This window comes from Daldinia childiae (genome assembly GCF_008694065.1).
Source record: "Daldinia childiae strain JS-1345 chromosome Unknown Scaffold6, whole genome shotgun sequence".
NCBI lineage: Eukaryota > Fungi > Ascomycota > Sordariomycetes > Xylariales > Hypoxylaceae > Daldinia > Daldinia childiae.
Window position 1 is genome coordinate 440,205 of NW_022984647.1, and position 15,252 is coordinate 455,456.

The window sequence follows — 15,252 nt, forward strand, 5'->3', positions numbered from 1 at the left end:
GCATACCGAGAGATAGCTATCATGCACGGCTTGGCTAACAACCAATAACTGTCTCGTACTTATACTCCACATTGACAATTTGTTTCTTTTTTTCTTTCTTCCTTTTTTTAGCTTTATAATATGTCTGTGCTTTGCTTTAGCTTAAGCAATGATTTCTCTCCGTTGGATTTATTTTTATATTACTTTCTTGAATATCACTTACATCCGTAGTCAGACACATATAGCCCATGGATTCAGACACACGAGATGACGAGGCGGCTCGTGATGATCAAACGGAGTCTACACCGTTATTATCTGATTCGCCGCCATTGAAGTCTGCTACCGGCGATAGCTGGGGGTCAGAGTTATGGCTTCTCGCCCAGTACTCTATTCCACTTATAGCAACTTACCTTCTCCAATATTCATATAGTGTTATCACGACCTTTGTTGCGGGCCATATTGATGCAGACGCCCTCGCTGCTGCAAGCCTTGGTATGACAACGATGAACATCGTTGGGTTCGCTACAATTGAAGGCATGGCCACTGCTCTGGATACACTATGCGCCCAAGCATATGGCTCTGGTAATCTTTTAAATGTTGGGCTGCACGTTCAGCGGATGTGGTTCCTCATGATCTTGGCCGTCATACCTATTGGTGCTTTTTGGGTGGTTTCTCCGTGGGTATTGTCCATCTTTGTGCGGCAGCATCATTTGGCTGTCATGGCTGGGACGTTTATGCGGGTTAGCTTGGTTGGCTTGCCTGGATATGCATCGTTTGAAGCGGGCAAGCGATTCCTCCAAGCTCAAGGGGATTTTAGAGGTGCTATGATTGCTATTCTTATATGCACACCGGTCAATGCGTTCCTGAGCTGGCTCTTCGCCTTTAAACTTGGGATGGGCCTCGACGGTGCTGCATTGGGATCTGCTCTTACCAATAACCTTCGCCCTGTCCTACTTCTTGCTTATATACTTTTACCGACCGGGAGATGGTCACACCAGTGCTGGGGCGGCTTCTCACGGGATGCTTTCTCTAAATGGGGACCTATGGTGCGGCTCTCCGTCGCAGGTACTGCAGTCAATTTAGGAGAATGGGCCGCATGTGAGCTTTTGACTTTCAGCACGTCGTACCTCAGCACAAATCATTTAGCAGCACAGTCTGTTTTGATGACAATCTCGGTCGTCTCCTGGCATATCCCCTTTTCTATAGGAGTTGCGATAAGTACGCGTATTGGCCATCTCATTGGAGCCGGCTATATTGCGAGAGCTCGACGCGCTGCTGTGTTATACGCCGTAGTATGTGCGCTCGTAGGGAGTGTCGACGGCTTGATTATTTTCTCTCTTCGAAACTACCTTTCAGCATTCTTCACAGAGGACCGCATTGTCTGCGATCTCGTCTCCAAAACCATGCTTGCCGTTGGCGTGTTCCAGATCATAGATGCCATCATCTGTTGCACGAATGGCATACTCCGTGGGCTTGGCCGCCAATCCGTCGCCGCTTGGGTGGTACTAGCCGTAAACTATATAGCCGCTGTACCCGTGACGATATGGCTAGAGTTGGGATCTCCAGGGTTGGAATTGAATGGTGTCTGGGCCGGGCTTGGTGGTGGTATGGTGTTGATCGCGATTATTGAGGGGCTCTATATGAAGACCTTGAGATGGCAGGATTGCGTAGCTAGTGTAAAATTAAGAGAGGGTATGTAGTTGAAGATATACACCGGCTGGGTTCAACCCCCTTTTAAAGGTACTGCTTCAATGTCGGGGCTAAGCTATAAAAAACACATACGTACAGGCCTTTAACACAGAGGGATATCTAAATCCTATATCCTTGTATTGTAAACATTAAAAGATAATATTATTCATTGGTGTTATGGACTTGTGATAGCTGCAATACAACTCTGGATAAATCCTTTCGGAGATAGTCGAATCGGGCATCCTTAATACGGGGGCGGCAAAACATGGGATCTATAGTGATAGGAAATTTATTTTTGAACAGAAAACCATGAAAAGCGCATTTTTTCGGCACAAGGAGGAACTTTACTTCTAGATTGAAGAAATTGCACTTTGACTCAACAACTTACTGAAAGACACTTCTTTCCCAGAAGCAAGATGCACTGTGAATTCATTATGAGGGCATACTTATTCATCACCCTCGTTCTGGTTTCTAGTATTCCTTTAATAAAAGCTACTGCGGAAACAGCTACATCCAATACGGCCAAGTGTTCTATTGAGGAGGGTTCAAGCCAAATTGTTAAGATCACAGAGTTTAGTTTCGGTCAACGTAAGCTTAATTTCTTGTTATTTGGATAAGTGTTAATAAATTGATTCCTTATTGCATTCCTGTGAATGAACTTACAGCTTTTGACCTTCGAGTCAACGTTTATTGTATGGCTCTCGCTGACTCTACACTTTAGTGGACACTCATCCGGGAGATATCCCCCCACGCCCCAGCACGGCGACCGTCTCATTCTTTGTGACAAACCCTGTGGGGTGGCGGCAGGCATGCAGCGGCTTCATAGTACAGCAACAGGACGGCGAGTGGCAGGATAAGGATGGGACTGTTTGGTTTAAATGTGGAACGGAGAGCACTCCAGACCCGACGTGTTGGAACTGTACGCACTTTCAATCTGGATGGGGACATGGGAGCCCGGGATGGCATTTTGCTATCAATCAGACTTGGCCTTGTACGAGTCCCGGAGGTGTATGCGAGTGAGTTGGACTCATCTTTAGTGTGATGCACTTAGTTGTATGAAGAGATGTTCGATGATGCTAAAATACCCCTTTTCTAGAATTTCCTATCAGCTCTCTGGATCGACAACGTTAAATCCCGACTGCACGACGGACACGAATTCGTATACTGGCTGCACTGCGCCCGACTTTACTCTCCCTCTGAAAGTATATGGCCATGGAACCCCTGATCTAGGATGTGAAGAATAGGTTAAAAATGGCCTAGGGTAGAATGAGATTGTATTAAATTTCCTATAGCTGAAGTATCTACGAATAAGTGATACGTCTTTTTTCCTCTGCGGTATTTGGAAAAATAGCCGGCTTTATATCTTATATATCTGCGCGAAAGCATTCTACCACGTACTTCCAAGGATTGCCTCCGATCCCTATAAATCGATGTCCTTGGAAGACGGGAAGGATTCAGACCTTGGTCTGCTCGTTGCTGTTTACCTGGACTACGACTTCTTCAGTATATCCCTGATCCATTTTATAAGCCTTGTCAGAGCCCTGGGTCTGGCGGGACATCGCCTTTTGTGTCCATTTAGCAGCGATTATAAAGAGTGCAGCAGCAAGGGTCACCGTTCCAGCCCAGATTTGCGCTTTCGTGAAGCCTCCACTCTCGCTTTCAATCAACGCACCCGCTGTCGGAGGACCCGCTAGCGATGCAAATGCTAATACGGAAAACACCATCCCAAACCGTGTTCCCAGCTTACTGGGGTCCGTAGTTAACGATACGAGCCCTGCTACGAATACTATTGGAATTCAGAGTATTAGCAGCCTTTCGCGATGGGAAATGCAATTCAGAAGGGGAACTCAAATACTCACTCCCCTGAGCTGCTCCAGTGGCGATCCCATAGAATACGGACCAAGCGTATAATCCGGCAACGGCATGGACGGCAACCCAGCAATATAGTAGTACGCCTAAAAGGGTAGTAGCAATGATCAGAGAGGAGAGGGCACCGAAGTATCGATCAGCAGCAAAACCTAGAAGGGGTCGTACTGGGATGCCGACGCTGCTAATTACTACGAGTAAATTCACGGCCGCTTCAGGAGTCTGGCCAATAATCGACGTAGCATAGGTGTTGATATAGAAGAAACAAAAGTACAGAGCCCAGAACATTAGGAACACTCCAATAGTGAACAGTATATAAACTGGTTCTTGAAACGCTGGCCATTCAACTAATGGACCAGACTTACGAGGTGGGAGCCGTGGCCTGAGTAGGAGGTTGATGATGATTGCAAATGCAAGAGCAACGTAGCCTTGGACCTGAACAGCTCGAGCAAAACCAATAGTAGGTTGAAGATTCTGTACGATAAGAGGGAATATGACGCTCCCAGTCCCGCTCCCGGAGGAAGCCAGTCCTAAGGCCATCGCTTTGTTTTTCTTCCAATATGAGCTGATGACGGCTATAGCCGGCATATACAAGATGCCCATACCAAGTCCTGTGCACACGCCTTGAGCGAGGAAGATTTGCCAATACGTCGTTGCTAGGCTTGTCATAAATGTTCCGAGTACAATCAGGATCGACCCAAGCAGAGCTGTGTGCTGGGCATATCCGGCATCGGCAGAACGTCCAGAAAGCGTTCCCACAAAGAATGTGAGGAAGATCTGGAGTGAGCCTATCCAAGATACTTGCGACTCGGGTAGTGATAATGTACTTGTGTAATAGAGCTGGTAGACGCCGAATGAAGCGGAGTATCCCCACGTAAGAGCATTGATAAGGTGACCGGCAAGGATCTGCAGCCAGGCTCGAGAGCCACCGTCAGGGGGCGGGCCTGGATCACCTTCTATCATGGGATGGAAGAGGAATTCTAAAATTCGAGTATGAAACGTCATTGTTTAGAATTCAAAAACAATGACTTATAAGTTGGCTAATGTGTACTGTGAAAGCTTTGATAACTTCGGGAATCGGAAGAAATCTTCGGTAGTAGAAAGGGGGATATTAGGTAATGAAAGCTAGATAAACACAAGTTTACATCTACCTAGGAAGAAAAATGAAAACTATAGCGGGCTATGAGATGAAAAAGAATAACGATGATAGCGCCTTATTATACAATATTGCGAATTTTTATATACTTAGCTTGAAGCAATCTTATCTCTAAGGAATGATATATTTGGAAGCATTCATAGGAGAAGTTCAATGGTTAAGTGGTAGTTGTCAATGGAAAGGCGCAATAACTGGGGCATATAGGGTGGTATCGGAGGTCCCACCGTCATGTATTTTCCTATATCTTTATAGCTTCGGTACTTCTTTTATGGGCCCGGAGTAATGTTGTGGATCATAAGTTACTATTCGTTTACTTTGATTAAAAAGATTATCATACGGTCTGCTTTTACTTGCCTTTTAAGTATGATATCTGAGATACTACGATGCGCCGGGATTATACACAAATAACAATTACGCTTCCCCTATAAGTTATTGTATCTACATGATTTTCAATACAGGCTCAACTCGGAGGATTAACATCCCTTAATCTTGATTGTCATTATATATAAAGCTTTCCCAGGACGAAGAAGTCCCTCTAATATCTTATATAGGGTCATCAAGGGACTTTCATTAGAATACTTTTATTATGATCGGGAATTTTCTTATAGGATAGAGTGGAACTATTATCTCCAGCAATAAAGTCTTAATGTTTAACTGTCAAGATTGGCCAGTTGATGTCTTGCCTGCTCAGCGACCTGGTTACTCTCTAATCCAAATTCCGGCTCCTTCGAGCCCCCAACTTCCTGAGACATTGGTAGAAAGGCGTTTTCAGTTTTGTGCTTCTGGAGAAGGGCTATTGCGTTTTTACTCAAGCAAGCCGGTCTAATACCTCTACCCTCTTCGCTAACCACAAAATTGCTATACCGTAGTAGATCTTCGTAGATAATACGTTTAGACGCGTATGGGTAGTCACTACCATAGAGAACGTTTGATAGCGAGGTAAACGCTAGTAGTGCTTTGAGTTGTGGAGTGCTTGTGGAAAGAGCGATATCGTAGTAGAAGCGCCCGAGAGCGTGTTTGCTAAAGCTCGATATTAAATCGCAATCATATGTAGTTGAGCAAGGATAGAAATACTTACGCCTCAGTGACGTTGGTGTGGGATTGGCTTTGGAAGGCCGGCTCAGCAAGGAACCCAATAGCCCGCTGCGCAATAAAGGGGACCGTACCGCCAGCATGGCTCAGTATTATGTCAACATTAGGACAAGCGGTCGCTATCCCAGAAATAAGAAGTGACACAACTGCTCTCGTTGTAGCATGAGGAAAGTCAATAACCGGTGCGGGAAGATACCCGCCCACCTTTTCTGGTGTAATGCTCAAGGCGGTGGGGTGGATAAAAACGAGTGCCTTGTAATTCTCTAATGACTCCCAAATGGGTTTGAAGTGTTCATCCCCCAACAATCGCTCTCCGTACGAGGTCATGACAATAATCCCATTCGCCTTTTTCTCCACCTCAAAGATGTGCTTGATTTCCTCAAGAGTTCCCTCGATGTCGTTGAAGTCCGGTAAAGAAGCGAAAAAACCAAACCGACCTTTTGCTTCAGAGCAGACTTTCCAGACTTCATTATTGAGTGTCCGTGTTAACTTTCTACCTGCTTCGGTAGGGCCAAGAATGGCGGGACCTGGTGCAGTAACGGAAAGGACAGAGAAGCTCTCCCCAATGGTGTCGCAGAAGCGTACACAATCTTCTAATGTCCAAACAGGAGTTGACCAGCCATTTGGATCACCTCCAATATCACTTACAGCCTTTAAGTAGCTGGGGGTGGTAATATGAATACTATTGAATCCATTTAGCTGACATAGTTACTTTCAATCTATTAGGTTAGGTTGTATCTTACTGAGTATCGATTAGACTTGAGCTGTTGGTGCTAGAAACAGGTGGAGCCATGATGTTCGGAACTAGCCGGGAATAAGAATTATGATGCCTATAATGGAAGCTAATGACTCAATTGAATTTTGTTAAAAGAAAATCAAAGAGAAAAGGGCACGGCGTGAAGAATTAGAGAAATAGAAAGAAGTGGTAAGTATAGGAGGCTGTATATATAGTTGCTACCAAGTATGTGGGTGATAGATTACCTGGGTAGCCTGTCATAACGTATAGTTGCAATCGGTATTTCGGTATCCGATTATATTCCCCGTTATACTTAAGAGCGAGCCTCCGTTCCTAAGTATAGCGGGAGACTTGCCTGAATTTGGTATAATAGTTCCCGCTACGGAGGCCGAAGTCGTGCTCGCGAGTAACGATACTGCGCATCATATGTTTCTTATTGTGGGAAAAACGGCAATATGGACTTTAAGCCCGCAGGATTGGCTTAAGTCTCTTATACCTTGTTCCCTAGAATGCTCTAATGCATCTGGTTTTTCCTGAGTAATGATTTATCATGTTTAGATAATGTAGAAATCCACTCGGCTACAGTTTCTTACACCATGGGGAATAGTAAACCCACATCACGTTGTCATCAATCTCTCAGGGACTTTTATACTGGACATAGACGCACTTGGATTCACTTTTTATAGAAATATATATGCGGCCCGGAATTGTTCGTAGTTACCTTGCCATAGAGTCTCTATTATTCTTCATTAGGAATGGCATGCATCATGGCTTACATCAAACTATCAACGATTCTCAGCTACTTAATTAATAAATCAATTCTTGGCTGAGGTTCTATAACATGTCTATAAGAAACTTTATAGTTATAAGACTTTATATATCACCATTTATTGTATAATATTGAATTGGTATTTGAGTAACCTGCACTTCATAGCTTGACTAGGTCGATGCTGCATATTAGTCAGAGAAGAAACTCTCACATTTGAAGTTACTAACCGTCACTGGCCTGCCGGGGTTAATGATGGACAACTCTAGTACCTTGACTTCTTTAACTTAGGTACTTACTTGGGAACTCAGTTGTGAAGTGCACGAGAGCTATGTAATCTTAACTTGGGACAAGTTTTACATGGGGAGGATCCTGACATGGTAGCTCGTAAACTATACTGAAATAAGAAGGTAGTGCCCATCTATACCATCGGTAGTTACATTGCTATTATTCACTTATGATATCATAGTTAATGATTTGGATATCTTATAACTTCTAGTTAGGAGGAGGTAGTTTAGCAATACATATCTAAGTACCTAGGTACCTGTTATGAATATGCACAATTACCTGGGTCCTCCCTATTATGCATATGTACCTAGTACATCGGTTCATGTGCTATGTAAAGTGCTTATATGCACGTGCATACCACTATTTTTGGTCGGCCCGCCCCGCGTCATCCTGCCCAGACCTTCTCCATAATGTTTTCTCCCCTTCCCCTCGAATTTCTATCTACACCGACTCCTCATGTCAGCTGCTTCGTCTTGCATGAACGATCACCTGAACGACCTATATTCGATAATAAAGTCGTCATGTCCAATTGAATAGACATTAATGCATAATCCGTTAAGTGCATTAACTGATTCCTCAAGTTTCCTATTGACTTGACTTTGGGGAAAAAAGTCGATTCAGTCTTCATTGCGCGCCAATACGTCTCATTTGATCTGTTGAAGAAGGGTTTCTGCAAGTCGGGGTATTGTAGTCTGGGCTTAGAGTCAAGATGGTTGACTGCGTATTATTTTCTGAGGGAGGTGATGCTCGGGCTATAACACCACTTGAGGTCTGATTTTGAAAATGCGAACCGTCTAATCTATCATCTAGAGCGTTATCGGGTCCATGCCAAAAGTTCAAGTCAAAATTTGACACCCATGCTCTGATCTTTGAATCACTGCTGTCTTCATTTCTCTTGGGAACTTCTGTGTATTCGGTATCTAGCTCCTTTAGAAAGGCGTTCGTCTGCGGCGCGTCAACGAACTGGACCCATGCTCCGATACCCCGCAACGCGCTTGGATCCTTTACGTACGATGTCATGATAGTGAATAGTAGGTAGGAATGGATTGAATGAAATGAGAATTGCTATAAGGATTGGAACTGGCCTCATTACAGCAGAGTTGCTTCCTTATATTTCGGCCATTTTTATTTTACATGCCATACCTTCGTAATGCTACAAGACCTTCTTTACCTCTGGTGTTTACCTGGGCTGGGTAAGGTGGACAGTCGGTGATTGACGGTGAAGGAATCTGAAATAATTGACCAAATGACCAGTATAAACAGGTATATCGCGCTTCATATCGTGTACTTCAAGACCGCTATATGCCTACGGGAGGACCGCCTCTACGAACGGGCTGCAGTGGGTACATAAATCGGATAATGGCAATGTTGGATTGGATGAAGACTTGCGACCCTACGATGCTGCCGACCGACGCTAACCCCTTAATGGAGCGGACCGCCATGTCAGCCCTGTCAGCCCTACGGTAGCCCTACCTACCCTTATGCCCTATGAGCCGACCGCTCTTCATCGTCTTCACATCTCTAGGCCGTCTCTCTGGATAGCCATTGCCTACTCGAAACCGTGTAAAGTGTTTTGTTAATGTCATCGTTAACAAGTGATCTCTTAGATGGGCCCCATCGAAGTTCTCTTAGAGCTTCCAATCACCAAATATGGCGAATAATCTTATACCTTTAGAAGGATTCCATCTGGAAGACCTCCAAGATACACCCTGGGCTCTCTTTGACATGGATCTCATAGAAGAGGATTCCGCTGAAATCGACATGCTAGTCGGAGACACAAATTCTCACCAATTTGATATTCATTCCGCCACAATCGACACTGTGTGTGAAAATACGCCGAGTTATGGTGGTACAGTCAACAGTGGTATTGAGCGGAGGCGGTCCGGAAGTGAAGAGGTATTGGGTAAGTCTAGACCCGATATGATCCATCTACCCTACCTCGGGCTTAAGTTTTCAAGATATGAATAATCCAATCGTTTTAAACGACTATGCATCCCTGGTGTTGTTTGCGAATAACCCATCAGCTCATTATCATGACATCGAGAACTGCGACTCGTCTAAGCAGAATACTATTCAAGCTCTTGCAGCTAAACTCGACCTTCAATATTCCTACAATGATTCTCTCCGGACAATCCGGCTCCAAAAGAAGAGCTTCGGAAAGGACCTTGAGCAATACTCGCAACAGCTAGGTACGACAACTCAGGATTCCATAGCACCATTCACACATCAGGTCTCTTTGCCTTCGCCTCGTTGGAAACCCAGTAACACCACAGGAAGACGACCCAGAAATTTTCTCGATACAAGCAGCTTATCCCCTTTCCTCCATACTGATGTAGCCATGGATATGAATATGTCATCCAGTGACTTAAACTTAGGTTAGTAACCAACAGAGATACCTTTCAGTGGGACATAATCTAATACTCATCGTTTAATAGGAAATGCTGGTTCACTAAGAGGTGTAAGGAATAACTCTTTGGCAAACCAACAATATCATGATCTTTCAGAGGACGAGCAAGACTTGAGCCGGATGGCTTCACGACCAGTACCCTCTTCATTGAGACACGGTTCCTGGGTTGGATTGTCTCGTACATTAAAGGAGGTTGGGGCTTGTTGGAGATGCAAATTTCTTCGTAAGAAGGTATGTCAATTGTTACAACTTAATGAAATATACGTGCTGATCAATACCAAGTGTGATCCCGATCAACCATGTAAAGCGTGTCCTAGGACCGGAACCATTAACTCACGATGGCAGGCTATAGGTTGCAAACGTGGTACCCTACTGGATCATATGCTACGCATCTCTTTATGTCCCAAGTCCAATGCGCATGGTGTAATCGATGCCAATTCTATCTTTAATCACACGAAAGGAAGACCGGATATTCTGGAAGATATGGGTGTTGGTTCATGTCTTCAAGACGCCTCCGATCGCCTCGACAATGTTTTTGTTTCTGAGGGTGACACGTACATAAAAGTTGTACTTGAGATTTTATGTTCGCCTATGACTATCATGGCGAATACATCTCTATCACTTAGGAATGATATCGAAGCAAATGCTATCCACATTGCTTGGGGTCTCATCGATATTACTTCAGCGAAAGAAATCCTGCTTATCAAATCCGTGGAATACATTCTCGACGTCATCAAAGCTGCTATTACCTATGAAACAGAGTATGGTCAAGTAGGTTGAAAGTTTACGTATCCATTCTCTCGTTTACATTTTCCGCTAACAGGAACTTCTTACTTCTAGTCACAAGCCGTTCCACTAGCCATCAAGTGTCTTAGGAATTGTATCGATATATTACGGCTTCAGGATGGTGGCCACTTGACGTACGAGCTGCACGATGATTGTGTACCCGGCGTATGCTGTGTTCGACCCTTTCAGGAACTTAGTTCTAATATAAAATCCTTTACGGATGAGCTCTCGAAAGTCATATTTAGAAAAGAAAACCGACTTCATGAAAAAAGATGGTGGCTATCGGCTTTTTATAGTCTCTGGATCCAATCCTATGTCCGGCGAACCATTAGGTTCCTAGAGAGCCAACCAGAATTTCAATTTACATTGGAGACAAAACAAATCTACTCAACCTATCTCCTACTTGCGGTAGAACTCTTTGACGCGACATCGGCTTCATTTGATCCTTTAACGTTGACCTGGTCGCTCGAGGAAGAACCTCAAAATATGGACGTAAGACTCATGAAGTACTATCGGCTTGCACAGAAAGCTCTTCTCAGCGAAACATGGGCATCTGATACCGTTAGTTCTGTCGACTACCTAAGGCGCCTTTACTATGACGGAGACATACCTTCAATCACACAGTCTAGGGGAGACACACTATTGTCTCCTTCATCGTATCAAGGGAATGATGACGCCGAATACCATGCGCCATCTAATGCGAGACCTCCAAACTTCCAGTCTCATAAGTTAACGCAGACTCAAGGTCGATTTTCAGTTCCATTAAGAACTCGATCTAGTGCGAAGCGTCGGGCTGGGTCCCCCTTACAAGATGTGAACTTCATCCGGCGAAATGGAAGTTCTTCTAGCATGTTGGATAGTAGAGACGTACGGAGTCGAACCTTTTCGATAGCTAGTCCAGGCTCTCCAATGTCTTCTGCCTATTCGTTTGCTTATGGTACTAGTAGTTCAACTAGATGGAATGGGAGCGGGGATAGCTTGGCGGAGATGGCAAAACTCTATGGTACTAGCCCACCTAACCCTCGTGATCAACCCGACTATTTGAGTCCATCGAAGGGTCATAGGTCTTCATTACACCACAAGAGCAGCAACGAGAGCTTCCTTGAACTCCCAAGGACAATAAATAAACGACGACCAATAAACATACCTGCTTCTCCCAAAGAAAGCCTTTCAGGTTTCTTCCTCTGCGAGTGTTGCCCAAAGAAACCAAAGAAGTTCGAAACTATGGAAGAATTAAGGTAAGAGGTGCAATTCTATCTGGGGTCTATCTGAATCTAGACTATTAATTCCAAACTCTATAGGACATGCTAACTATCCAATAGTGCTCATAAAGCAGAGAAACGGCACCAGTGTAGTTTCTGTGGTGCTCGCTTTAAGTCAAAGAACGAAGCTGAGCGGCACGAGAACAGCCTCCACGTTCGAAGACACGCTTGGGCTTGTTCGAACATGTTAAGCGTCGGCTATATGAATGTCTTCCAGGAAAGCGCCAGCCAGTTAGGCATATCTGATACGTGCGGGTATTGCGGAGAAGACTTCCCTCGGAACGGAGAGGGCGTTCCAATGTATGCTAATGAACAAGATTGGGAAGACCGCCTCAATCATGTGAAAGAGGTTCACAAGTTTGGAGAATGCAACTCGGCGAAGCAATTTTATCGGGCGGATCACTTCCGCCAGCATCTGAAACATTCGCATGCTGCTACTTTAGGTCGGTGGATAAGTGCGATAGAGAGTAGATGCATGGTTGACCTCCCCGAACCGTGAGGTTCAATGGATGAGCATTAATTGTCTCTGAATATATTTGGAAGTGTATTTTACCTACTACTTATGGGCTGATGGACTCAAAAAGTTTCTTGTTTTCTGATATTAAGTAATGTCACACTGAATACAATAACACCGAATGTTACGTTCCTGGCATCATCGTTGCCTCTATTCCGAATTTTTTGATGGGGTAAAGTTGAGAGAAGGGTCTCGTGTGGCATGTGGTATCGAACGATTACAGCGTCATACTGGCACATCTTGATATGCATAAAGGGTTACTTCAGGGGCATTGCAGGTGAAGGTAGACTCAACCCTGGTTTTACACATGCGGGCTGTTGAATGTCTGTTCACAGCTGAGTCAATATAGATAATAATATCCTAAGCAATAAGGTGACAACCCACGAAGCCTTAGGTACCTATCTATTACCTACCCCAACTCGCAATGGCGCCGAGTGGCGTAAATAATCACTCTCCTAGACGTTCATAACGTAAAATTAAGATAAAAACGGCTGCGTCCATTTGACCCGTAAACACAACGTCGACCGATAATAAGCGGCCTTTCGTAAATGATCTTGTTTAATAAATAATAGGGCAATATGGGAAAATCTTTATCCAATCCTACTAATTCGGTAAATTTCCTAAGGTCGGTAAGTAGTAATCTTGCCAAAGGTGTCACTCTTGCCCCAAATACCAGCTCTCAGTCCAGCTAGCTGGACGATCTGAGAGTGGTCAACGAAGAGATTGACATCGACGCCGAACTCTCGAATGTACCTACATGGAATGCAGAGTCAGCTTCTTAGACCATATGTATACTAGAGGAGAGAATCTTAAATATGTAATAAAGCTCACCAGTTGAAAACCGACGGATCAGCCGCCTCAAACATGACATTCTCTAGCGGTAACTCTCGTAGAATAGCCTGGATGACATCCGTGCGCCAAGCCTGCACATTCTCCGTGATGCCCTCGCTCTCAATCATAACACGCTCGACGCCAGCGTCCTGCACGAACCGCTTCGCCATATTAATCACCTTGCTCGGGTCGCTCGTGCCGATACTCTGTAGCTCCGCAGCGGAAGTGTCGCCGCCGGCGCCGAACTGGATGCCGAGCTCGGGCTTGGGTTTCAGACCCGCCTTTTGCACGCGCTCTGCTAGTCGCAGCCAGTCGTCAGGCGGTAGCGACAGGAACCCCGTGCTCAGCTCGATCACGTCAAACCCTAGGTCCTTGCACTTGGCTAGGTACTTATCGACGGCCCCTGCTATGTCGCCGCCGCTAGAAGCTAGGACGTGCTCGATCCAACCGCCCGTACTCACGTAAACCCCGTGCGAATGCGCTAGGTCAATCAACTGTCGCAATGGAGGTTCTGCGAACAGGCTGAAAGATCCGCCGGCGAACTTGAGCCCGTCGACATGCGTGCCCATCGTCTCTAGCACATCAGAGAGGTATCGTGGGCCCATGACGCTGTAGTATGGTCCCCGGATCTCGGTCACGGAGCGGGTACGTGGCTTCGGCGGCGCCGGGTTATGCCGCACGAACCCGAATCCGGAGTCCCGATCATCAAGGAGGATTTTGGGTTGCGGTGATGACAATGCAATTGGTGCTGTTGCTGTGAAGGGACGGTATACGATGTTATTAGTGATGGTAGGCATAGGCTTAGGTAGATTTGCTCCCGTGGCTTTGCCCGAGCGGACACGGCGTAGACCTGCGGCCGCGATGGTGCGTAGTGGAGTTGCCATTTTAGGAAATTATGTTTTCACTTTAGTGGTTGGCGTTGTTCTCACTAACAGTTCGACTCGAGTCAGAGATTACAAAATTCCATTCAAAGATGTTTAGTAGCTATAATCTATGCTGTTTCCTTGATCCATTATGTTTGAATTGAAAAGGTTAATACTTGGAGTTTTCTTATTGTCCTGTTTGTAGAACTGAGATAGCGTCACGATAATGTTATGATTAACGTCATATGATGTCAAAGAGTCTCGATATTTGCCCAATTTCACCAGCATGGGAATGATCAACACAGTAACACGAAATCCTTCATTTAAACCTCGTTATAGTAATAGATCGGGGGAGGTTTTTATTTATTTACATATATTAGATTTCTTGTTGGCTCTTCTTGATCTTATGTCTTCCAGTTGCAAGGGAGATACGGTATATTATCCATTTACATCTGATTGGTGAAGACCTGACTTTTGTACCCATCCTATGTAAAGTGGCATGTTTTGCGTCTTTCAAAGTCTTCAGTTGTCAATATGTAAAATTACCTCAGCATAATTCAAATACCTATAAACATCTATATAACTTCCTGCATATCTTAGACACTTACTTATTACCTTTTTGATAAATAGGTTCTATTATTGTGTTCAATGGTGGAATCGGCGCGATATTCAAACGCCCCACAAGAGGCGGTTTAGACCTACATAAGAACCGTGCCGCCTACGCCGCTATGGCACCTTTACAGCCCTAACAGAACCCCGGAACCCCTAATGCTTACTTGCCAAGTGAGCAGGCATTAGGTAGATTAGAACGAGATGTTGCAAGGGCTTCCCCTGCTCAGGTTCCATATATGTGGTATCACGACTGGGACATATGCCGTAGTGCTAAAAGTAGAAGAGTGCGTAGGATTCTATTGGAAATGATCCCGATCAAAAAGATCAAATATGGAGGCGTAAGTTGGGAATCTCCTTCTAATATTATTCTAGAACATTTCTAACAGGGATCAGATATAGCTTAGT

The 15,252-nt window shown here is 44.8% G+C and overlaps 4 protein-coding genes across 4 annotated transcripts; 1 reads left to right on the plus strand and 3 right to left on the minus strand.

Moving 5' to 3' along the window:
• Window positions 1-227: 227 nt before the first annotated feature.
• GL218_06029 (putative transporter C4B3.13) lies at window positions 228-1,679 on the plus strand (the record flags this gene model as incomplete). Its single annotated transcript, XM_033582725.1, has 1 exon — window positions 228-1,679. The coding sequence occupies one exon, from the start codon at window positions 228-230 to the stop codon at window positions 1,677-1,679; it is 1,452 nt and encodes a 483-aa protein (XP_033434107.1).
• Window positions 1,680-3,122: 1,443 nt separating this feature from the next.
• On the minus strand, window positions 3,123-4,497 carry GL218_06030 (putative transporter MCH4; the record flags this gene model as incomplete). The annotated part of the gene is made up of 2 exons (XM_033582726.1): window positions 3,123-3,454; window positions 3,528-4,497. The coding sequence occupies 2 exons, from the start codon at window positions 4,495-4,497 to the stop codon at window positions 3,123-3,125; spliced, it is 1,302 nt and encodes a 433-aa protein (XP_033433866.1).
• An 843-nt stretch (window positions 4,498-5,340) lies between these two features.
• GL218_06031 (2-amino-3-carboxymuconate-6-semialdehyde decarboxylase) lies at window positions 5,341-6,575 on the minus strand (the record flags this gene model as incomplete). The annotated part of the gene is made up of 3 exons (XM_033582727.1): window positions 5,341-5,710; window positions 5,769-6,464; window positions 6,526-6,575. 3 exons carry the CDS (start codon window positions 6,573-6,575, stop codon window positions 5,341-5,343), a joined length of 1,116 nt encoding a protein of 371 aa, XP_033433865.1.
• A 6,586-nt stretch (window positions 6,576-13,161) lies between these two features.
• Window positions 13,162-14,256, minus strand: GL218_06032 (Phosphosulfolactate synthase; the record flags this gene model as incomplete). Its single annotated transcript, XM_033582728.1, has 2 exons — window positions 13,162-13,294; window positions 13,373-14,256. 2 exons carry the CDS (start codon window positions 14,254-14,256, stop codon window positions 13,162-13,164), a joined length of 1,017 nt encoding a protein of 338 aa, XP_033433864.1.
• Between the last annotated feature and the right edge of the window lie 996 nt (window positions 14,257-15,252).